Source organism: Plutella xylostella, chromosome 29 (genome assembly GCF_932276165.1).
Source record: "Plutella xylostella chromosome 29, ilPluXylo3.1, whole genome shotgun sequence".
Taxonomy (NCBI): Eukaryota; Metazoa; Arthropoda; class Insecta; order Lepidoptera; family Plutellidae; genus Plutella; species Plutella xylostella.
The window spans coordinates 7,923,489-7,948,268 of NC_064009.1; the positions used below are offsets into that span (position 1 = coordinate 7,923,489).

The following is a 24,780-nucleotide window of genomic DNA, read 5'->3' on the forward strand; positions in this document are numbered from 1 at the left end:
AGAGAAAAGTGCATTTTTTTGGCTTGCTAACGTAGTAGGTATATAATATATGTGAAAAGGTGTCAAAGATGAATGGAATAGGTATGCCTTGTAGAGGTAGTCTGAATTTTACATAGAATCTCATTACTGTGGAAGGTTGTGCGAAAAGAGCCTCCACAAATCAACTGAACTTACCTTATACAGGGTGTCCCGTAAATACTGTACCAACGGAAAGAAGGGTGAAAGATGTTCAGATTGACTCCCCAGAGTCAACCCCTTCCCACTGATTACGGGAGACACTGGGCAGTCAGCGACTGACAAATGTAGTTATTCTTATTAGCGTGTTGATGACAAACACTTAAGCCGAACTAAGGCTTGTCACCATGGTGCAAGGATATTACAGAAAACCATTGATAATACCAGCATATGACCAAGGGATAGTCATGATACCATCAGTGGTAGGCAAAAGAGAGGATGATGAAGATTAAAAATGAATTTTTAAAAAAGATAAATACACGTCATGTCAAATAAATCCTTAAAACCGTCACAATAACAGGGTGTTATAAAATGCGGTTGGCCCCCCAAAATGCAGGTCTCGCCAAATTGCATAACAATATATTTAATAAGTAGGGTATGTTGTGTATGTATCCTCTCTTTTTTATACGGCCAATCAAGAAAGGATTAGGGTATACGCTTGAACCCATCATACGGTCGTAATCCGCTCCCGTAGTGACGGTTTGACAGTTACCACCTTAAATAAATTTGCATTTTTTTCTTTAAGGGTTTAATGACGAAAGAGGTCACGTTAAGAAAGTTTTTTAGCATAATTTAAAAAGTGGGTAAATTATTTGTAGGTAATAAGTTTAAATAAGAACTTCTTATAGATTATAAATTAATAGTTAATATGGATGAATCGATGTTGTATGTACTTATGAATGCGGGTTTTCTTGAATTAGAAAGTGAGTAGGTAATAAAGTTTAACCATTAATACTTATTATCAATAGGTTTCCTAGTTTAGCTATTCATGTTTTTATATTTAAGTACTATAAATTTTGCTGCAATTATTTACTTCGTGTGTACGAAATCCATTGTGATAGGAGTGGACAATTTAATGATAAGGTTCATTTATTGCACTATAATTGATAGATTCAGATATTCATACGAAAACTTAATGGTTATTTTATTTATAGTCTACTATAAATTCTTCTTTGTTTATTTATTCCCAAACGCCCATTCACCCACTTTTCGTGGTGCATAGCTTTGGAACCCTTTTTAATATAATATGTTTATTGTTTAAGTTAATTATAAGCCTATAAATTTATTAACTATTATGATGATATTACCTACAAGCATTTTTTAATTCATGCAGTGGGTCGAGTAACTCATTATTAATACATCTATCTCCCCATGACAGATTTGTTAAAGCATTAATATTTATAAGCGAATCCACTGTAACCCGCTCTTGACAAATTGTATTCATAATAGTTTCGTACAATAACCAAAAAAATGCAATAACACTAAAGAAGTGACACTTTTGTCACTTCTACATACATACCTGCTATTTTAGTCACTTAAACCAATGTCAAAGTTAAAAATATTACCGTCACAATCATTATAAAGTGATGCGTAAAACAGGATTGACATGCACCCTAGGCAAATATGTTTGACGTAAGCACGGATTATGGCAAGTTTTTGTGACGTTTCCCCTATCTTTTGTTTGTAAGCCTAACTGTAACATTGACATACGGGGCTAGACCAATGAATTGGACCATAATGCACTCTGTTACCCTAAAAATAACATCGATTTTTAAGTTCAATACTTAGAAGTTGGAGAGGTAAAAGCTTCCTGCTTGACTATTTTTTTTTAATTGTTTGAATAGGGTTGCCATGAATGTACAATTAATTGAAGGGTGCTTCCGTGTAACTGTTAAATCTTTTAGGGGGTTCTACCTTTTTTGGCATAAGATTTTTTTGCCTAATCTCGTATTGCATAGTAACGTTTGGTCAAAGTCTCGTTACGCCGAAAATCGTATGGCATAAACCTCGTTTAGTAAAAAGTTATTTCGCATAACATTGTTTAGCCTAATAATGGTATGGCCAAATCTTGAATAGCCTAATAATGCTATGGCATAGGTTTATACAAAGTAATAATATTCGTTTGGCTTTAACTTTGACGGAGCGTCTCCCTACATAGCGCAAACTGCTGCCTTGTATTGTTTCCGCTGTTTGGAAAACGTTCCGCTCCGCTTCGCTGCGCTCCGCTTTGGTTTTGATGAACATGTGCACCTAACACGCTCCTCCTCGCTTTGCTCGTCGTCGCACCTATTTTCAGGTTTCGATCTCATGGGGTTTGTAATAATAATTATTATTACAAACCCCAAAATTATATTGGTCGTTAACTTTCGATTTTTTGATCATACAATATCGTGATTTTCGGGATGTAGGAGAAAAATACCACAATTTGTACATTTACTACATACTTAATATATTATTTATTAAGATAACATTAGGAGAAACAAGATTATACATAGGTATAGACGAACATAAATTTGAGCAAACGAAACTTAGGTGTTTAAAGATTGTGCCTAAAGAGTTTTAGACGAAACGAGCCTTATGCCACATAAGTCTTGGCAAAGTGATGGTTCGGCCAAAAAAGTTTAGACCATACGAGTTATGCGAAATGAGTTTTGGTCAATAAAGATTATGCCAGATGAGCGGAACCCCTTTTAGGGCATTGGGCGAGTGCGATGTAGTTACCTCTTTATTTATTTAAAAATTTATTTTCTAAAAAGATGTTGGAATATTTTTTGGAAGATTTTTATTATTATACTAGCTGTTCCCGCGCGCTTCGCTTCGCCTTAAAAAGTTTTCCCGTGGGAATTCCGGGATAAAAAGTAGCCTATGTTCTTTCCCAGGGTCTAGACCATATGCATACCAAATTTCATTCAAATCCGTTCAGTAGTTTTGGCGTGAAAGAGTAACAGACAGACAGACAGACAGACAGACAGACACAGTTACTTTCGCATTTATAATATTAGTTAGGATTAGGATTTTAATAAAGTATGTAGGAAGGATAGGGTCAGTGACTCCTATGCTATGGTTTGCTAGGATCTAGTGAAAAATATACTTACAGATGTAGATAAAATGTGACATAAAAGTAAAATGAATTATGTTCAGATTAATAATCACCACATAAGTACTAAACTATTTTTATACATATATTAATCGTGAGAATAATCTACATAATTTATTTTATAAATTTCTGTCTATAAAACTCCTCAAGACTATTTTAGAAAGTCATTCGTAACCAACAAGTATACCTAAACACAAATAAAACAGAAACCTCTCCTAATTTATTCCTAAAAGGTCAAATTCAAAAGTTGAGCCGATCTAACACTTCTGTTTTAAGATCGAAGGGTTTGTTTTATACCTTAAAAACTCCTGTAGGTGACCTTTTAATGTATGCGTTTTTGTTTTCTTTTTTCGTTCACAGAACCATAGAGTATATTTTTTTTACTAGCACAGAACCCATTTGTATGTGTGGTTCGTCCAGCCATCTCGAGTGGCCGCGTCGGTACCTTTGACAATTGAGCATCAGCCTCTACAGATAAGCACTTGCACAGAGTAGTTTGTGTTTAAAAAAACTATAAAAAATCGTTGAGGTTACGCTTGTAATTTATTGATAAATTAGCATTTTTTTAAGTTTCCTATAGTAAGTAGGTACTATTTTGGCTGGTTCTAGGGCTAAAGGCTCGATGACACTGGGATAGTTTACTAGCTACTAGCCGCTAAGCAATAAAAGCTCTACAGACTGAAAAAAGCTCTAGCGAGTAGTTTATAAAAAGCTCTCGCTCTAGCTAGAGAGAGCTTTCTATAAGCTACTCGCGAACTCTCCGACTACCAGTTATTAAACGCCCAGTTTCATCAAGGCTTTATTCTAATCTAAAGCAAATATACATTGGCGAACTCTTTTATTGCCTAAATATTAATAGAAACCTATTTTTTATTAGGTAAAATTTTACGTAAGCGCACTTTTTTAGAGCTGCTTGTAACAGTTTCAACTAATTAATTCTAGTAAATATACCATCTTATTACCTTGTAAGTTTTTTTTATCCATTCGGCATTCCTATAAATAACCACCATAGGATTTTAAAACTTTCAGTGGCAATTTATCCTTTCTCGGTTATAGCATACAGGGAGTAGTGGTTAACTTTTGACACATCTATCATGAATTTTATATAGAGATGACGTTTAATTTATAAATCAATCCCTGTCGGTTAGATAACCGACAATGGAGAAATTGGCACTAAGCTTTGTAAATTTGCAAATGATGATCCCTCTATAATACAATCGTATTCTGTCAACAATGTCAATAAGGACATACGATGTGATCTTGGCCTTGAACCGTAGTCAATCATTTTGATTGAGTGGAAAGCAATCTCGTCTTTATTGCTCGCCAATGGTCATCATATTGTATTGGACCCGTTTAGATGGTACAAAGACATTCTTTATATAGTTTATAATGAGTGCTTTAGCTTTGTTTCAAGTACTCATTCGATTTGCGAAAAGAAAAAAAAATCGTGTTGAATACATCGGTGGCTTAATGCTTCGGATAAGTTTTTCACCGCACCTACATAAAAAAAAACTGCTTAGAATTTTTTTACTGTCACATATAATTTGGTATCTAAATTAAATTATTTAAAGTTATCATTGAAATCGATTTTTTTAAAGTTGTGTTGTTTAAAGGCATCACAAACGCAATTTACTAGACTCATTAATTAAGTTATGTTGAGTTGATAAGGGATAGAATGATTAGAATAACATAACCACAGATAGGTAAGTACTTAATTTATTATTGTGATATTTGTATGTGTGGGTAGGCAGTCTGTTTCCAATAAACGACACGTATCGTTGTATCTCTGTGTTTTAATTCGATAATTTACTTACAAATATAATATTGGCGACGAATTCGAAACTACAGCGTGTAATAAGTGGTATTATAAAGTAATATTGTTGAAATAACAATGAGTGCAACGAATAACATGATTTTCGGAAATAACCTCACTTTCGACCATCGTGCGCATGATTGGAGTATTTTTAAAAGCCGCTTCAACCAGTTTTGTATGGCGAATGACCTAACGGACGTCACTGACAAAGCAGGTACCAGAAGACGAGCTATACTGCTGACATCGCTGGTGGAGGAAACATACCGCGTGGCTAGAGACCTGGCATTCCCGACGGAGTTGGATGAGCTGGAACTCAAGACGCTCGTTGAGAAACTGGATGTACATTTTCGTTCAAAGAAATGTACTTTCGCAGAGCGTTACATGTTCCACAAAGCGGAGCAACGACCTGGCGAGGACTTGGCAGAGTGGGCAGCGCGAGTGCGTAGCTTGGCACAGTTCTGTGGCTTTAAAGCTACCGAGCTGGACACTGCACTTCGTGACAGATTTGTTCTCGGACTCGAGAACTCGAAGGAGAAGGAGAAGCTGTTCGCGGAGGACGTGGGCGTGCTGACGCTGGAGAAGGCGCTGGAGCTGGCGCAGGGAGTGCGGTGCGCGCGCCTGGCGCTGCGGGCCGGCAGCCCGGCGCGCGCCGCCGACGTGTTCGCGGTGAGCGCGCCCGCCGCAGCCGCCGCCGCCGCCCCATCCGCGAGTGTGTCCAAAAAGTGTAGTGTTTGTGGATATAAAAACCACACAAAAGAACAGTGCAAGTTCATAAATCTACCTTGTAAAAAGTGCAACCGAAAAGGGCATTTGAGCCGGATGTGTAAAGTTAGGAAAAATTTCTACTTGACTCCGGCGACTGATGATGATGATGACATATACGAAGGTATTTACAACTTATTTAGTATTGACTGTGATAGCAGTAGGCCGATGCAACAAATAGTTTCGATCGACTCAAAACAGGTTTTATGCGAGATAGATAGCGGGAGCGCCGTATCAGTTTTACCAGCTGATATGTATTATAAAATGTTTTCACATAACCCGATACAAAAGTCTTCCGTTAAATTAAATTGTTACAATGGCAGTCAAATGATACCGTTAGGTTTTGTACTATTACCTATTAAATATGAGGATAGGTGCTGCAAAATTAAAATGTTCATTATACAAACAAGTACTGAACAAAAACCGTTGCTAGGTCGGGATTTTATTTCCAGTTTTAAACTGCGCTTATGCAGCTCGGCATGTAATAATGTATCTAAGTCACAAGAGTGTAATGCCATAAGTCAATTACAACAGAAGTATTCGGACGTATTTTGTAATGAATTAGGTTGCTTTAACAAATATCAAATTCATTTAAAAGTAAACAATGAAGCACAATTAAGGTTTTTTAAACCTAGGCCTGTACCGTTAGCTTTAAAACCTAAAGTGGAAAAGGAGTTAGACAGGTTGTTGTCATTAGGAATTTTAGAAAAAATAGAACATTCTGACATAGCAACGCCTATCGTACCTGTCTTACGGTCCGACGGCAACATTAGGATATGCGGGGATTATTCTGTAACACTGAATAAAATTTTATTTGTTGATAATTACCCCTTGCCCAGGATTGAAGATTTATTTGCTAGGTTACACGGGGGTGAAAAATTTTCTAAATTAGATCTTTCCCGAGCCTATAATCAGCTGGTCCTAGATGAGTCATCGAAAAATTTAACTTGCATAAACACACACAAAGGCCTTTTCCGGTTTACGAGACTTGTGTTTGGATTGTCGAGCGCACCGAGTATTTTTCAGCAAACAATGGAAAAGTTGCTTTCTGACATTCCCGGAACGTGTATATTCTTAGATGACGTGTTAATTACGGCCCCTAATCAAGAAATGCTCATGGAAAGACTAGAACAAGTGCTTAGTAGGTTTAGAGATGTAGGTTTTTGTTTAAAGTCAGAAAAATGTGAACTTTTCCAAGATTCAGTAGAATATTTAGGTTTTATAATAGACAAAAACGGGTTACACAAGTCTAAAACTAAGGTTGAAGCTATATTAAATACAAATTTTCCCAAGAACGTTTCTGAACTAAAATCATTCTTAGGAATGTTGAACTACTACAGATCGTTTATTCCAAATGCATCTAGTATTTTGCATCCTTTGAATGCGTTGCTTAAGAAAGACGTTAAGTGGCATTGGGGGCAAGAGCATATAATTGCTTTCAACAGAATTAAAGATGAGTTAGTTTCCGATCGTGTCCTGGCGCATTACAACCCCGAGTACCCGACGATCCTCACGGTGGACGCGGGCCCGGCGGGGCTCGGCGCCGTGCTGTCCCAGACCCAGCCCGACGGCTCCGAGCGCGCCGTCGCCTACGCGAGTCGCTCACTCTCACCGAGCGAACGTAACTACGCACAGATACAGAAGGAGGCAACTTCTATCATTTTTGGAATTAAAAAATTTCATTACTATCTGTATGGCCGATCAACTCCATTTATCCTTAGAACGGATCATAAACCGCTTGTGTCAATTTTCGGGAGCAAAAAGGGGGTTCCCGAAATGGCTGCAAATAGGCTGCAGCGTTACGCATTATTTTTATCTGCGTACAACTTTAATATTGAATATATTAAGAGTGAAAATAATACTGCGGATTTTTTGTCTCGAGCAGTAAAACAAAAAAAAATATCTGACAAACAATTTCAGGGTGTAAGTTTTGAAGATGAATCAGTATACGTAAATTTTTTGTCTGATTTGAAACCGTTAACAATTGAAGACATTAAAAAAGAAACACTGAAAGATCAACATTTAAAGAAAATCGTGTACTATTTACAAAATGGTTTTCCAAAAAAAGAATCTGATCCGGATCTGAAGCCATATTTTCTCTGCCGTTTTGAATTGGCTTTAGAAAAAGGTTGCATTTTAAGAGGCCATAAACTATTAATCCCATCAGTTTACAGGGAACAGCTCTTACAAGAACTACACAATTCTCATTTAGGTGTAGTTAAAACAAAGGCAGAAGCCCGCAAGCGTATGTGGTGGCCTAAAATAGACAAACACATAGAAGAAAAGATAGGTTCGTGTAACATTTGTAACACGTTAAGAACCGCTCCGCCTATGGCACCGCTCGCTCCGTGGCCTTACCCCGCGCGGCCCTGGGAGCGCGTGCACCTCGACATGGGCACCGTCGCCGGGAGAAACTTCCTAATATTAGTGGATGCGCACTCCAAGTGGGTTGAGTGTTATGCTATGTCACAGACGGATTCCATGAGTGTAATTGTTAAATTAACCTGTGCATTTAGTACATTTGGATTGCCGCGTACTTTGGTTACGGACAATGCGTCAAATTTTTGTTCGGCCCAATTCGAGAATTTTTGCCAAAGCAATGGTATAAAACATTTAACGATAGCACCATATCACCCGGCATCTAACGGTCAGGCTGAAAACAGTGTAAAAACCGTTAAAAAGGGTATTAAAACTATTATACTGTCAGAAAGTTCAAACATGAATAAGTTTCACATTAAACTCAATAAATTTTTGTTCGACTACAGGAACTCTGTACATTGCACAACAGGTTTTACGCCGGCGCAATTATTAATGGGTAGGTGTTTACGATCGAAGCTCGATTTGTTGCAAATCGGCAGTGACGTCACTAACTCTAATGATGCTCAGCCGCCGCCACCATCGGCCCGCGAGTGTGACTCATCAACATCAGTCGCCGAAGCCAAAAGTAATGTGTTAAAAAAACAGATCTCACAATGTAATCAATTTGGCGGGAAAAGACAGATAAAGTTCACTGATGGAGATACAGTTTTAATAAAATCATTTTATAACAATGGCACCAAACATACCTGGGTGAAGGGTATCATAAATGAGGCTATCGGGAATAGAATGTATAAAGTATTTGTGCCACATCTACAGTTACATTTAAGAAAACACGTAGACCAATTATTAATGTATAAAGGTAACGACCGGTCTAGCGAATCGGAATATATGGGTGAAATCCCGATAGTATCGGAACACTGTATGGACGTTCTCGTAAATGAGGATGGAGAGAGTCAAGCCAGCAGCAGCCGCGACGACCGCGGGGAGTGCTCGGCAGCAGCGCCGCGGCCAGGCGCGCCCGCCGCCGCCGCCGCCGCCGCCGCCGGGAGCAGCGCGCCGCCATCGCCGCTGCCCGCCCGGCAGCAGCCCGACCAGGCGTCGGAACCTGCCCTACTAGATACTCCTAGATCACCTCAACCACAACCCCAAGATGGGAATGAAAGTCATGATGACCGTCGTTACCCAATTAGGTCAACTCGAAATCTAAATATTAATTATAAGTTGTAATGATAGATTAATAACTATTATATGTAGGTATATACTTTTTTGTCCATTTCTAGATTGTCTATTTATATTATATACGCATGGTTATGTTTTTTTTATGTACTTATAAGAAGTTTAAGTCATTTTGTTAATTATAGGTGGAGGGATGTGATATTTGTATGTGTGGGTAGGCAGTCTGTTTCCAATAAACGACACGTATCGTTGTATCTCTGTGTTTTAATTCGATAATTTACTTACAAATATAATAATTATGTATAATTATTTCTCAATGAATAAGTAGTATGTAACTACTAATATCTACTTATAATGTTTGGGTTTATTAGAGGATTGATTAAATAATAAATATTTACACTAAATCATATCTAAAACAACCCAAATAAAACACTGTTTACGAAAATTACAAAAACAATAAAAATCTATACATTCTAGTTAAAAATAGAATAGAGTTAGAGACTAGGATATCCTAGTTACTAGTATTATTGAGTCAGACAGTAGAGAGAACTCAATTGAGGTAGGTACCTTATCTATAAAATTATACCGCGTAAGTATAAAAAGTTCTTATTTACATATTTTACCTACCTCTTTTCGGCTACGATGATTCTTGTATCATGTTTCAATTTTCCGATAGGTATACGCACAAATACTATTGCGAAATCTGTGTCAAGCAATTACATTTCATTGGATACGACCCCTCAGACTATACTTACCCCCTTATTCATAGAAAAGTTACAATACGTTTTAACTAATAAACTGTTTTGTCCCTCTCTGTCAAAGAACAAATTGTTCTTTGTCGGAGAGGGACAAAACAGTGTATTAGTTAAAACGTTTTGTAACTTCTCTATGAATAAGGGGGTTAGAATTTAATAAAACTGTAAAACGTCTCCATAACTTTACCTACAGGAATCATCTTCTTATTAGTCAGTACTGTCTAGGAAGTTACAGTACAAAATAGTTTTATTTTATTAAGTAAGTAAAGTAGGTACCTTTACCTACCAATGAATTAGGAAAGTAAATACACTGACTGTGGCGTTGTATTCATGCTGTTGTGTATTAACTACACTACACCTGACATCCTACAAGTAGGTACATACTGGCACGAAGTGGTTACCTACTTAGCTACGGCAATGTGATGCCTCATACAGCGAACCCTCACAAATGCTAATTGTTTGCAAGCCAGGCGCACAATAAATAAAGGCCAGGCAATTCATCAGAGCAGCTCAGGTATTCCTGCTTCGCGCCATAAACCTCTGGAATGTCGACTGACGACTTCGCGGCGCAGCGGCGGCGGAGCGCGACACACCCTCCCCGCGCGCCGGCCGGCGGCCGAATGAAAAATTAAATGAAAATCCAACCGACACAACGACGCGCGGCCGGCTGCGGCTGTGGCAACGCACCAAAACCAACCAGCTACGTAGGCACATATAGGCCCTCAAGTCTTTCTGCTGTGCCTCCACAGTTTCCCTCCCACAGTCCACAGTCACAGTACCAACTCCTCACCAACACAGCCTCGCGGCACCCTCACATGCACAGCCTCATACCTCCGCCGTCTTGCCGCGTTTCCTTCCTCGACGCGCCGACCCCCGCGCCCCTCGCAGCGCCGAATAAAACTCGCTATTTCTTCCTATCCTCACAGCCAAACCTTGAAATTTAAATGCATACCGACCAGAGTATGTAGTAGGCTACGATTGATAACGCTAAATCGGTTTGATAATGTGTAATTTCAGAGAATTCGGTGAATGTTGGACATGGAATATGCCGGCGCAGGGCGGGAGGCGCGGGGCGCGGCGCGCGGGCGGCGGCGGCGCGAGTCCGCGTCTCGTCCTCGGCAACTTCGCAGCCACAGTCGTGTCCACGGCGTCACACGGAACGCACGCGCGGTTCTCCTCAAACCGGCCGGCTCCCGAATAATGTTTCAGTGCTTGACAAACTCAACCGGAGGTCTCGGAAGAAGTATCGTACTAAATAGTTTACACTATATAAACAATCGCATATTCTCAGTGAGTGTCACACATTGCGTGCGAAAAAAACTTTGTCGGAGATTCTGAAGAATCTTGTGTAAAACTGTGTGATTCGCCGGCCGCGGTCGGATTGCGTGTTGCACAAACTTTTTGGTGAGTACTAAATATTTTTCCTGAGTGTTGACGTTGAGCAGTGTCAATCCCCTTAGTTAATTGGTAAATCTGAAGGTAGATGCTCAAGTAGAGTTAGTTGGCTATAGGACTGTGTGGGTATGTGCCGGTCGGCGGCCGCGGGGCGTTGCCGGCAGTAGAAGTAGGTACCTATACTACTGACTGACTGACTTTTCCGCGAAACGCCGGCGCTCAAATTCTTTGCGACTGACGAATTTCCCAGCTATTATTAGGTCCATTTAGTCGATGTAGGTACTTGTACTAACATAACTACTTATGAATATAATTGTATGTCTACCCACCTTCATAATAATTACGTGTAACTAGATACTAAGTAAAGTCTTACCTAATTGTACCTAACCCAGGTTCGAAAGTAGATTAATCTTGGCTAGGAAATTAGGCCACAGCTGTGTTTACTAGCGAAGGTAAAGGAGGTGGTTTCTTTATTATTACCCAATCGATTCAGTTTAGGTACCTAATTGTGAAAATAATAAATATTGCACAACGTTAAATAACAGTTGTAGGTATTGGAAGGTTCATAGAACTAGGTTTTAGAAATAAAGTTAGTGACAAGGTTCCCAGAGCTACGATTGTGCTTTGAAAAAACAGTTGAGAAGAGTTATGTCATTTAATTAGGTAAACATACGATACGATTGTCTAGAATAATTTACCGACTTATTTTGATAAGTGCCTACTTATAAATTTCAATAAGTGTATGTAAACATAGTATAAATCTACATGTACTGATATCTTGAACACTCTCTTCGTTTTAAGTGCCTAGGCAATCTAATTATAATTTATACCTACTTACCGCTGAGATTAGGTCACTGCTCTATTGCACTAAGATATACCTAATAGGTATTAGTAGCGTAGTTAGTAATCTAATCGATCAAGCGCGGGAATTCACTCTTGCGAATAAAATTTTGTTCTAGCTCGTAACCTATTATTTACGAACTTCTTGTTTACCTAAGTTACACCGGTCTCAAAAATAGTCAAAACACTACACCGGTAATTAAATATGACAGCCTGCAAAACCTGCTATGCCATGAAAAGAAAAGTGATTTTGAACCCGCGGCTGAGATCACTGGGATTAAAAACTTACAGGTAAAACTCGGAACAATTACGTAAACCTTAGAAAATTTTCGTGGTAGGTAAGTAGGTTCTTTTATTTTAAAAACTTAGACCTTTTAAGGATTTCAGTAAGTATTTACTTATTTTATATTATTGAAGTCTCGATGTCGGTAACTTAGTTTCTACAAAAACCCACAGTAAGCGACCTAGGTACTTCACTCGTCGCGATTGCTGGAAAACGCAAAATAGCGGGAAAATGGACTCGTGCCACTGTTATTCGATTGGTAAACATGCATTTCGCGCCACTCAGCTTGTAAACAAGCACTTTTTGCGGAATCATTACCTGACAAGCGCGGAAAAAGTTCGCCGAAATAGTGATGGGACGCAGGTAGAAAAGTAATTGTTGTAGTGGAAAAAATAATTGTTATAGTGGCAAAAAAAGTGGCGGGGGAGGTAATCGCTCCAGACAATGCCAGGTTTTATTTTCATTGTTGTTAGACAAAAAGGAGGACTGGGCCCAAGGCTAATGTACTCTTTAAAACTGTTCAGTTTCGCATTCAGGCATCAGTCTGGTTTCGGTCTTCGTGTGGGACAGTGCGTACCTACATCGATAGGCGAGCTGACTCGAGATCGGGATTTGTTAGTAAATACAGGGGGTCAACACCCCTGTGTTTAAATTACTTAAATAATTTCAATTATTTTAGTAATTTTCTGCGAACTTGGATTGAACTTAGTGGTTGTGCAATACAATAGTGGATCGATTGTGTTTGTTGTTTGACGTGTTGTGCGATTTGGACACTTGTGATTTTTAGGTAGCTTTTTTATTTATTGTTGATGTTTGCTTTTTAATTTTATTTTCTACTGGATCTACCTATACTACTTTTACTTATTGTAAATGTTTTAAAACTTTTTAAATATAATTCAATGCTAATTCCTAATTTAAATTTTAAACTTTTACACAAAGCAGTAACTTTTTTTTTGTTTTCTTACTTTATATCATTTTTATTTAAAAATATTGTAACTATTTACAATTAACTTTTAAACTTTTTTTAACTTTTAAATTTAAAATTTTAAAATAAATTCATATTAATTTATCGTTTCCGAATCTCAAGTGGCACCGACCTTCAACAAGTGTTTCGTTTGTTCCAGATCGGTGTGCGTGGTGATCGCGCGCATCGTTCCTGTGATACGAGGCCCCTGTGATATCGACGAGTTCGTCTTAGCTTTAAAACATAGTTAGTCTTTAGTCTTACAAAATGCTGTCGCCGTTGTTTGACAGTCAAGAGTTTCTGTTCGAGGAGGGATGGGACATGACCACCTTCCAGCGGGAGGCGGCGGCGCTGACCGACATGGCCGAGTTCTGGGCCGACGTGGAGAGCGAGGCGCAGCGCCTGGACATAGTCCCGCCCGCGGACACCAACATCACGGAGGACGACATCGACTGGTCCATCCGCCTGGAGCCCGAGGAGCACAAGGAGAAGCTGGTGCACCACGACTGCATGTGGGCCGGCTCGTGCGCAGACTCCGTGCACCCCAGCAACACGTTCGTGGCGGCCGAGCCGGTCGCGCCCAGCACGGGGCGCAGTCTGCTGAAGCGGGAGCGCGCGCCGTCACCCCCGCGGCCGGAGACTCCGCCGTCGCTGGACGAGGACGAGCCCCCGCAGTTCCGCCACGCCGTGGACGTGGCCGGCACCGCGCTGCGCCTGCTGCGGGACTCCGCCGCCGTGGCCGCTGACCACTCCTACACGCTCGCCAAGCCGGCGCCCAAGCACCGCTTCGAAAACCTCGGCGTGCAAACCCCTTCGGATTCAGGTATGTTCGTTTTCGCTTTATTGTTGTTCTATACTATGCCAGGAATCTCCCCCATCTCTTCTGCACTAAATAAAAATTTAAAGGTGGTCGCTTAAATATTTTAACCAAATCGGAAAGCGATGTCGATGTCGCGCTGATTTGAAATTCAAATGGCCTATGTCAGGGCCGTCTTGGTTTATTGGGATTCCGCGGGATACTAGTGAACCGAACTGACATCAATAGAACCAATATCGAAAAAGGTACAACATTTTTTCCTGCTCTCATGTTTTCTTATTAGATTTCCGTGTCCCCCTACGAAATTTTACGACATTCAAGTTTCGGAAACATCAAAGTGTTACATTATATTCAGTTGTCGCTGCGAATAATCCCAACTAAATCAGTTCCGCGTTGCGGATAAGTTTAGTCGGTAAACTTCGCCGGTAGTAGGTATGAGACAGCGAGCGAAATGTTTAATTTGTTTGCGAGTTTGTGGAGATGGCAAGTTCCTGGTTCTGCCGCGAGAGGTACCTAGGAGTTGGCGCAGGCGCCCGGCGGAGCGCGGGAAACGGCGCGTATCGACCGCCACCCCGCGCCCCCACTGCGTCTAGACGCACCCGCGCGCTCCCGCCGCGGCCCTCTTCCGGGACCTTCGCCCATTTGCGACCTTGAACGCCTCACTCAACCTTCCTTAATGTCGAATTGCGCAACCACCCTACCCGGGAGAGCGTATGCCCACCATGTTATTTTAATTAAATGAAACAGGAAGGAGTTGCGACTTAGCTGCGTTTGATAAAAGAACCGGTGAATTTGAAAAAAATGGCTTTGAGGTCGTATGGGACAGGACGCGATAAGGTCGGTCGTGCGACGACCGCGCGTCCCAGACCCGCCTGACCTTGGGGCATCCTCCAGCCGCGAACAGCCGCGTCGGCAGCGACACCAACAGAGGGTTAATAGCCCTCCCTAGACCATTCCGATGATGAATATGTCTGCCGACACCAACAGTCCCGAGGGTTCAGACAATTAAGAATGAATTATTAAATCGTTTTTAGCTCAATTGCTCTGAATTCCGTTTTTATTAGATTGTCCTTTTATGTTGACTCATACATAACATGATTACATCTCCGAACAAGCCATTCAAAACATTAAACAGTTATGTATGTATTTATTTAATCGACGAATTAATTACAAGACGCTCACTGTAGAAAAAAAACGTAGACAATGACACACATAAACGGCGCTACGAGTAATCTTTACCTGTCATTCATTATCATAACATAATCGCACGTGACCTTAAATTGATGTCACTGTGTTGCACATGCAACTACAATGTAAAATTATAAACACAATATGCACACAGGTTTAGTTATCGTCGATCCTAGTGGGCAAGGTCGCGCTTTGGGCACACTGCACACTAATGTTTGTTTATTAATCACTGTTCTACTTGTTGCGTGCAATGAATCAAACAAATACATTCGAGTAGGAAATTTTAAATCACTAAGCCATTTTAATTGGCATCTTAGCATTCAGTGTAAAATGAAGCGGTGAGGTCTTACGGTTGTCTGTACACTCGGCGTGTCTGATCCGTTACTTTTATAAGAATGCAGTGGAATGAAAAGGAATCTCATTGAAGTGGGACCATAGCTGGTCCAACTGGTTTGCGCTCGCTGTCTAGCTCGTCTGGACGACAATTTGATAGACCGCTTCTCAATACTCCTTACGGGGAAAGCGACATTCATAAAGGCTACAAGTACAGTTCTTATAGCGATAATATCTAGGTGATAAATAGTCAATTATATTTTTTAAATTAAATTGGAAATTTAACACAACTCAAGCCGAGATTTTTCCAATTAGAAACGGACCGTGTCACATCACTAAATTCCCGCGCGAAATAACTGAACGGCGCATGCGCGCCGTTTTTATCGCGCCTGACGAAGTACCTACAGCTAAGTAGGTAGGTACTGAAGTGCTGAACTTACTACCTACGCAGTGTGTAATTTCGTGGGCGGTAGTAGCGTATAATAATTCACAACTTCGTTACATTTTCCCGCCATTTTTGTACTGATTCCTCTGCCGCTTGGAATTCCACTCGTTTACGTACCTACCTACCTACTTCATGTATTCTATCTACAAGTATGCACGTAGCCTTTGTACCGAGACTATCTTTAACCTATTTCACCATGATATTAAATTTTATTTGACTAGCCTATGTTGGCCGCCGCGCCGTACAATAAATCAAGTTTATTATCAACAGCGAGTAGTCGAGGCGCATTCGAGCATACTTATTCAAGTTCCTCGTTTTTATGCTACTTTTTATTGGTACTTGACGTGTAGAAGCGAAGGACGGTGTTTCGCAAAGCCCTGCAGATAACGCACGCAGGTCCTCTGTTGCCAGCCGGCTCTCTGCCTCTTCGCCTAAACGCTCCGACGCGACTTGACACAATAATTATTATCATTATCATGATAGATGGCGTTCTAATCTGTGTTCAAATACCGGAGTAACTAGGGCGGTCTCAGACTTGTACCACTTGAAGTTCCTAGTAATGGCGATTTAGGGCAAATTCGCTCCAATCCGGTTCTTAGGTAATGGCGACGCCCTAAACTGTTACCTTATCAACCAAGGCTATGGACCACTTACTGGCGGAGCCCTTATAAAGTAGTGGTGTGCAAAAAATACATAACTGAATTAATTGATAGCCGATCGCCTGTTTCGATGATGATAATATTGGAGGCGGTTCATGAATAAATTTCAATTTTAACGACTATGAAATATGATGGCCGGTGACTATGACGGACGGAGCAGTATCACTATCGGCGTTCGATTAGCCACGAGGTATCAGGCGTTGGTAGTTTTTATTTTATCAAAGTGTAAAGTTTTGTAATGAAATGCCGGGCCGTGGCTGTAATAGCAATTTGCGCTTTCCGAGCTAGTTGCGAGTTGCGAGCGACGCGGCGACTGCGACCTAAATTCTGATCTTGTTACAGCCTAACCTAGCTTAACATAACCTGGCCTGGCACACATTCGACCACCTGATATCCGACACCTATAATTTTTCCTAAGGCCATTCACTCGGCATTTTCGACGTAAAAGGCAAATTTGATATTAACTCGTCTAGAATGTCTTATCATAATTGTGTGGTTCTTACTGAAAATTGGGATACTACGCTTATAAAGTGACAAGGCCAGTAGATATGTCGCGGCGTAGTTTCACGCACAGATTGTAAGTGGCCGGCGGCCTTCGCGTTATCGTCCTACAGTTGACTTACGATGGGTCTCCAAAGACTCACGATCGTGAGTTGTATGTGATTGTGATTGCCAACGGAGCATCAATAGTACATAAATACCTACTTAGTACTTCCATCTATTGCTAGCGAGGGCCCCAATGGCCTTCAAGAGTCGTTTATCAACACAGATACACAATATGACATCGTAACACAATTCGCACATTCTTATCTGAAAAAAAGCAAATGATATCGTCCAAGTAGCAACAGTAGTTACACGTGTTGAAAAATCGTATTTTAAATACCTTCTGTTCATAGGTCGCCGTTTGGGTTGTTTGACGCAATATTGAACATGACATATTAAGAGAATCGATAAAATTTGGTTAACTGGTTTTGGGCATAATCTGAGATGGATCTGACTTTGAGGCGAGCCTCCGCAATGCTCGGAATGGGATGACGCAACTATTTCCAGTTCGCTTCACAGACTCCAATCCGGAAAAGCTTGTCTACTTATGATTACGACGCATCCGTCTGTTATCTTTTTCATTTGGGCGGGTTACATAAAATAGATGCTTACTTATCCCTTCGTTTTATACGCACTTATCGGGATTAATACAGAATATGAAGATATCTGTTTAAATCACTTATGTCCTCAAGACACGGGCTGGTCTTCGCAATCTGCGTCATAGTCTGGAGAATATTTCAAGCTGACATTCATATTGAAATTGGCATTTAAATTTTTCCGCGTTAACAAGTGTTCATGATTTTTCACAGTAAAACTATTTGTGACGTCACATTTTTCTATTGGCCCCTGCCGCGTATGGCCTTAAACTTCCGTCTGAACTCCTCAAGGTTATAAGCAACCGGAATAGAACGAGCAGCGAATCGATACGTGGTTTCGTTTGAATCGAGCTTTTCGATTTTGAATGGGAATCGAGTGGGCCGGCCGGCGTTGCTTACTCGCCGCTGTGATCCGTAACCTATATCTGAGCCATAAATAACTGCTGATATCTTCCTGTCTCTTAGTTCGTACGGGCAGTACATAATATCCTAATCTGTTCAGGTTCAAACCTGGTTTAAACTCGTTCCTAGGTTCTCAAATGAAAGTCACGGACGGGCTACGACGAAATTATAAATTTACATATAAAGTAGTCAATGAGCAAGAACCTTACACTGAAACTGGTCAGTGGCTTGTGGCTTGCATTGCATCCGAATTAATTAACTCGGCAAGACCGACTTGACTGCTATACAGGCTGTTCACAGCCGTCGAGCCCAATAAATTGATAGCAAATATCTACAAGGCCGTTTTTACTATCATAAAGATATACAACATCACGTGAAAGATATTTTAGTGGCAGATATCATAACAACATAGTAATACATGATAAATGAGGCTCCCCAACAAATTTTACGGTTGTAATCAGCAGTGGAAGCGGTATTAAACTGCGATAGCATCAGTCGGCGGAGCCGGCAGTCTCGTTATAGTGAAAAAGTATATTTGAAATTGGAATGTTTTCTTTTTTAAGCAGCCTATACAAAATGGCGTGCGCCGCTACGGTCCCGTCACGATAGTTTTTAATTATCGCGCTCAAATGCCAGTGAACTTGGCCTCGAAGAGTTGTGCCCGGCCAGGCGTGGCGGCGGCGGCACTCGCCTTAACAGGTCACACCTGACGACACGACACTGTTGTGGGAATAACACTCATTACACCACAATAATAACAACATCTAATTACCGAATCTCTGCCTGCCGCCGGACCGGGACCCATCAAAATACATTTTGGATTTCGAACGACTCGCCAAGAAAAGACGTTACGCTTCTAATTAGGAAAAGTTCTCTCCCCTAACAACAGTTTGTTCCCGGTTTCGAAAACTGCGGTCAGAATTATCAAGCAAAGGAAACGTACTATACATTTCAAGTTATATAGCAGTACCAATTGAATAAACTTCATTGACTGGTCGCTAATTGTTATTCCCGTTGTGATTAAAGCACATCTATGAGCATGAGTCACCCAGGTTCCCACGGCACGGCTAGGCGATAGAATATCCTACCTAGAAAAATGACTGCAAGTTTCGTTTCGTGCACATCGCAAGTGCATGTTTAGCTACAATACCGCTACTCGACAATTCTTTGATAACAAACCTTTGTACATTGGTGTGGACTGTTGAAACTCGTAAAAAAAAGCGCAACTGGATACAGCAGGCAATGAGATGGAGAAAGCGGGCATTTTTTACCCCACCGGCGGATACCGGTCGCTCAGCGAACAATAAAAAGCGGATTAAATCTCTGGTATCGTTTAAAATTGGAACGGCGACGGCGGCAGATCTGAGAATCGTGTCTGGGCGTAGCTATGGCGATATAATAGATATGCACTAGACCGGAGATAGGGGCGTCGCGACAATACCGCGACGTATCGCTTACACGCAGGCCTGAAACAAATACTTTCCGGGACCGTTAATCTCTCCGGCGCCAGAGAGCCCTAGTCCACTTAGGTCGCGCTCACACCGGCCCGGGCTTCCGACAGTTGTCCACGGCAACCAATCTGGCGCCAATTCTATTCGACACGGAATTAGACCGACGCGTAAACGATAAGACGGGCGCTACGCGGAAATCAAATAAAAACCACCTATGCGTTGGCGGTTAAATTTATCCCCGAGCCTCATAATGTGTCTACATGTAAGTTTTCTGCGCAGTTACGCGCCTATTTCACGAGCGTCCCTGAGAAATTGTTTCGTAATCAAGCTGAACAGCTGCTCACGTAACCGGTTCTATTCCTGGTGTCGAGATGCACGCGGATCCGCCCTCGGCCACCGCTGCCCGCAATTACTGGACCTCTAGCCCTGTTCACAGTGAACTGCTGACATAATTGTTGGCAACCGGATAGTGCTGTCGTTAGCGTCGATTCCAAGAAATGCACTATGGAGCATCAGGGGCACGAGAAATGCCCGTCGCCTGCAATCCGATCGCGAGGCGACGGCTACCTTACTCATTCATAGAAATACAATGATGACTTTATGCGCCCTCAGCGACCGCTGAATCAGAATTGCAAAATTGATTGTAATTTAGGCCGCGTTTCCTGTGCCACTGCGCAAAACATCGCTTATAACTTGTAAGGCTTGTAGGTTTTTATCCTGTTCATTTGGGAGTCTTGCGCCCTATGGCCTTGATTCTAGAAAAAACAGGTATATTATACAAAGAGAGATGCCCGTATTGAGGCAGTTACCATTAACGCCAAGCAACTCCGTACATCTCTCACATTTTTATAACTTTTCAAGAAACGAAGCGCCTTGACCGATACGGTAGGTTACATAACATGCAGAGTGTAGGTTTCAGCGTGGGCGTTAGGTAACAGAATATTTGAAATCGCCGAAGTGAATAAAGTGTCGATAGCGGCAAACTGGCAACGTACGAGTAGCAGACACGTTCGGAAACTGATAGAGTACATAGAGCGGTGAGGAGCGCGTCTGGGGAGCGTATCCGACGGCGGCGCGATAATCCGGCGGTAGTGAGCTAGTGAGCCGTCCATTGAGTGCGGACGCTGCGGCAGAGCGCCGCGCACGCGCGAGCGTTTTGGCGCGAACAGCGTGTGACGTCAGGCGTCTGGATCGATGGCGGCAGACGCTGCGGTAGTACGATGGGGTCGACGTCCGCCCCCTCGCGCCCCCCCACCCCCGCGCACCTGACTGCTGCAATCGCGACGCATCTCCCCCAGTCTAGATCTAGTACTTCTACCTATGTATGAATGCGGCAGGCACAATCACGCTCACTGTTTATGAACGAGCAAATCGACGCGATGAAAGGACTTGATTTGCCCGTTGATGTACTTTTTGTTCGCGTCTTTTTATTTCCATTTGAGCTGGATCGTTTTAAAATATTTCCGCTGTAGCTATGCGGACAGGTGTACTGAATGTGGTGTCTATTGTTACAGAAGAGGAGATCGACGTGGTGTCTCTCGGCGAGAAATGCGTGGTGGGCGCGCTGTCTTCAGGACGGTCCGAACAGTTGCCTCGTGTGCCGTCGGCGCTGGACCGCCACAACATCCAGAACTCCGTGGCGGACGCCATGACGCCGCGGCCGGCCGCCCGCAAGCGCCTCACGCCGCCGTCCAGCGTGTCCCCGCCGCGCAAGCGCACGCGGGGCGCCGGCCGCCGCGCGCGCCGCTCGCCCACCGACACCGACTCCGACGCCGAGTCGCCCGAGATCGAGCGCCGCTCGCTACACAACGACATGGAGCGCATGCGCCGCATCGGACTCAAAAACCTCTTCGATGAGCTCAAAAACCAAATACCGGCCACGAGAGATAAGGAGCGCGCGCCCAAAGTCGTGATACTTCGCGAGGCGGCGTCCCTGTGTCGCCGGCTTCAGGAAGAGGACCTGGAGCGGGAGTACCTCAAGAGACAACAGACCAAGCTGCTCACGAAGCTCCGGAAGCTTAGGTCGCAACTGGCGGCCCGCTACCAGCATTGAGCGCCATGCGCGCCGCCGGGGGATCCCCGCTGTCTCGAGGACGGCTGCTACGATGTAGCTCGCTTACTCTAACACAAGAGACCACCTCATGGACATAGGCTCGATGTGGCGACGACCTGTCGCCTGCACGGCTAAGACTTGTCGTGGCCGCATCGGTATTCAATATTGTATCTAATAGGTATTTCGAAAGAATTCTATGTCTACGGTGAAGTCATTAAAATTGTTGGAGTTTGTTAAATAAGTCAGCTTTTATGGCTTACTCTGCTTCTGTGAGAGTGTATTATGATATGGTATAGCATAGCAGATCGAGGATAAGCAATAACGGTAAGTTTGTTTTGCTCAAAACGTTTAATAGTGCAGTGCCAAAGTGAGCCCTAAAACTGTTGTAATAAATCCCTAGGTCTTCAGTAAAATATCTTATTATTACAGACTGTTCCGTGAAACTAGTAGACTGGTTATACCTCTTAAAAGTTTTTTGAATTATCAATTAAAAGTATACATACATAGTTGACATAGCTTACAGATTTACATTTACCCAGTGTTGACTTGTCGGAAATTTGACATTTGTTGTTTGTTTCGAAAAGAGAACAAGATTTTTTACTGAACCTTTAAAAAAAGAAAAAAAAAGAAGCATATAGCCCAGTGATGTAAACCATATTGAACAATAATAGATTGGTCTGTCACTACTTGAAGTGTTGATTGTACATATTGTTGTAATATGGTGAGTAGTGACCATGTTGTTAGTCCGGGGGGGTGAGGAAGGCTGGAGGATGCGAGGGGGAGGGGGACGGCCACTGATATGTTTTCGGCCGGCTCAAGTCGTGTGGATCTTCCTGTCACTTCGCCGGTCTATAGTGATATCTTAACTGTTTTTTTATATTAAGTTTAAGCTTAGGTTACTTTTGCTTATGGTTTTCATAGTGTTTTGTTATTGTAAATTTTTAACACCTAATGTTTCTTTTTTATATTTAACTCGAGCAATTAACTCCAAACTATGTTTTTAACTGTAATAAGTTTCAACATTTACAACGTAATGGACCATTTTAAGTGATTTTAAAGTTAAAATATAGATTCTGTAACTGAATGAAATAATAATTGTGACAAAATTAATGCGAGAAAATTTATATGATCATGCCGTCATGGATAGCAACTTACATAATTATGCTGATTGCATATAGCAAGTTAGGCTTTTTATCCTATTATTAATTTATTCGCCTATATATTGTATTGGGAATAAAATGGACGCATTATTATATACAATTTGCACTTCTGCATTGAATTTTTAAATTATATACAAACATTTTAGTTTCCATTAGTCCATTGACGTACAGACATTGAAAGGAAATAATCTCAGTGAATTATTATCTGATATATAAAATAGAAAGACTGTGTATTTTGATAAACATCAAAATCTATCTTCCGAGTTTTTTTTATAAATACTAAAAAGATAACCACGTTCATAGTTCCTCATAGTACTAATAGTAAATTTTGCATTTTCTTATTTTTTTACAGTAAGTTAGTAAGTGAAGTGATGATTTGTCGGAGTGAGACATCGAACGTAGAGATTGATGTTGTATCAAACACGGTTTCAGCCCAGTGGCTTCATTGTGTCAGGAATGTGCCTTGCGATGTACATATTCTAGTTAAATAGGTTTAAACTCGAATTAGTTGCAAGAAAATATTTTTTTTGTGAGATATAATATTGTCTTAGTAAGGATAGGCATTGTTCGTAACGAAGAGGGGACTCGAGGGTTAAATATCCTGTTAAAGATTTGCAGTTTATCTTCCATTAGAGTTAATGTACATATAGGAAATTGAGTTAGCATAGAGATATTCGTCATCATTTTTTTTATAAAAAAGCGTTTTTTTTTCTAGTAATTGTTTAGTTTTTTTTGTAACTGGAGAATAACTGAATTCTCGAATGTTGTACCTGCATTTATTTTTTTTGTTAATCTTAACTTGACATAAATAATGATGTTGATTTAGTTTTTGTCAGAAGTGAAAGTTTCGTTTAGTTGATAGCTACGATTATGGGTAACCATGTTAAAATTTGGATATAATATTCACATAAGATATAGTCAGTAGAATGTAATGGTTAAAGTATAGGAAACGATAGCTTTATATTCGATAGACACAGAGTGAAATAATAATAAAACATGAAAAAATATTAATTGATTGGCACATTTTTGTGACAAGGCACATTTCCAACACTGCCAAATTATAAAATAGAAATTGTCGAAAATTTTACATAGCAACTTGGTTTGTAAATTTTAAGTCATGTTATAGAATAATTTTTATTACTTTTCTTGTATAGTATCCGTTAAGAATTAACATCTAACTGTAGTTGACTGATTACGAGCCGGTGGCCTATGAGGGCTGATGATGATGTGAATATTTTTGGGTTGTTCAATGGATTGAAGTTAGTTGTGATTGGAGGCTCGTGATTGGCCGGCTAGGGTTGTTCCGGGCCGCTACAAAGAGTGCACGGTGCATCTTGGATTCCGCCTACTTTTGACAGTGCACTTTGCAATTTTTGAAGCGGCTGTATTATACTACTTAGATTTTGTGTAACTTGTCTGATTTTGGATACTATAAGAAATTTAAGAAAGTTTTTTGGTTTTATTGTTCCTTATGTGTATTGAAAACTTTAAGATAATATCTAAAATATGGAAAAAATAAATAACAGAGTCGATGCGGGGCAGAGCTAGGGTTTTTGGGTGCTTGTTTGGCAAGTAATGTTATTATTGTGATCAAAATACCTAGTTGCGGTATTTCGGGTTAGAACCCAAAATATTTTTTGTTCTGTGATTGTGTACCGGAGTGTACTAGAGGGGGGTTGAAATCCGAGCTCTGTTCTGGTTGGCTTTAAAAAAA

General features: G+C 41.1%; 2 protein-coding genes across 3 annotated transcripts; both read left to right on the forward strand.

Annotated features, from left to right (window-relative positions):
• The first annotated feature begins 4,821 nt into the window (after positions 1-4,821).
• LOC125491017 lies at positions 4,822-8,870 on the forward strand. Its single transcript, XM_048631815.1, has 2 exons — positions 4,822-5,811; positions 8,652-8,870. Exons 1-2 carry the CDS (start codon positions 5,004-5,006, stop codon positions 8,663-8,665), a joined length of 822 nt encoding a protein of 273 aa, XP_048487772.1. The 5' UTR covers positions 4,822-5,003; the 3' UTR covers positions 8,666-8,870.
• Positions 8,871-11,044: 2,174 nt separating this feature from the next.
• On the forward strand, positions 11,045-24,515 carry LOC105385775 (myc proto-oncogene protein). Of its 2 annotated transcripts, none has more exons than XM_038117322.2 (3): positions 11,045-11,341; positions 13,580-14,242; positions 21,368-24,515. In XM_038117322.2, the coding sequence occupies exons 2-3, from the start codon at positions 13,687-13,689 to the stop codon at positions 21,904-21,906; spliced, it is 1,095 nt and encodes a 364-aa protein (XP_037973250.1). In that variant the 5' UTR covers positions 11,045-11,341; positions 13,580-13,686; the 3' UTR covers positions 21,907-24,515. The 2 variants fall into 2 exon arrangements, with proteins under 2 accessions (XP_037973250.1, XP_037973253.1); XM_038117325.2 differs by lacking the exon at positions 11,045-11,341 and adding an exon at positions 11,369-13,242.
• Positions 24,516-24,780: the final 265 nt, after the last annotated feature.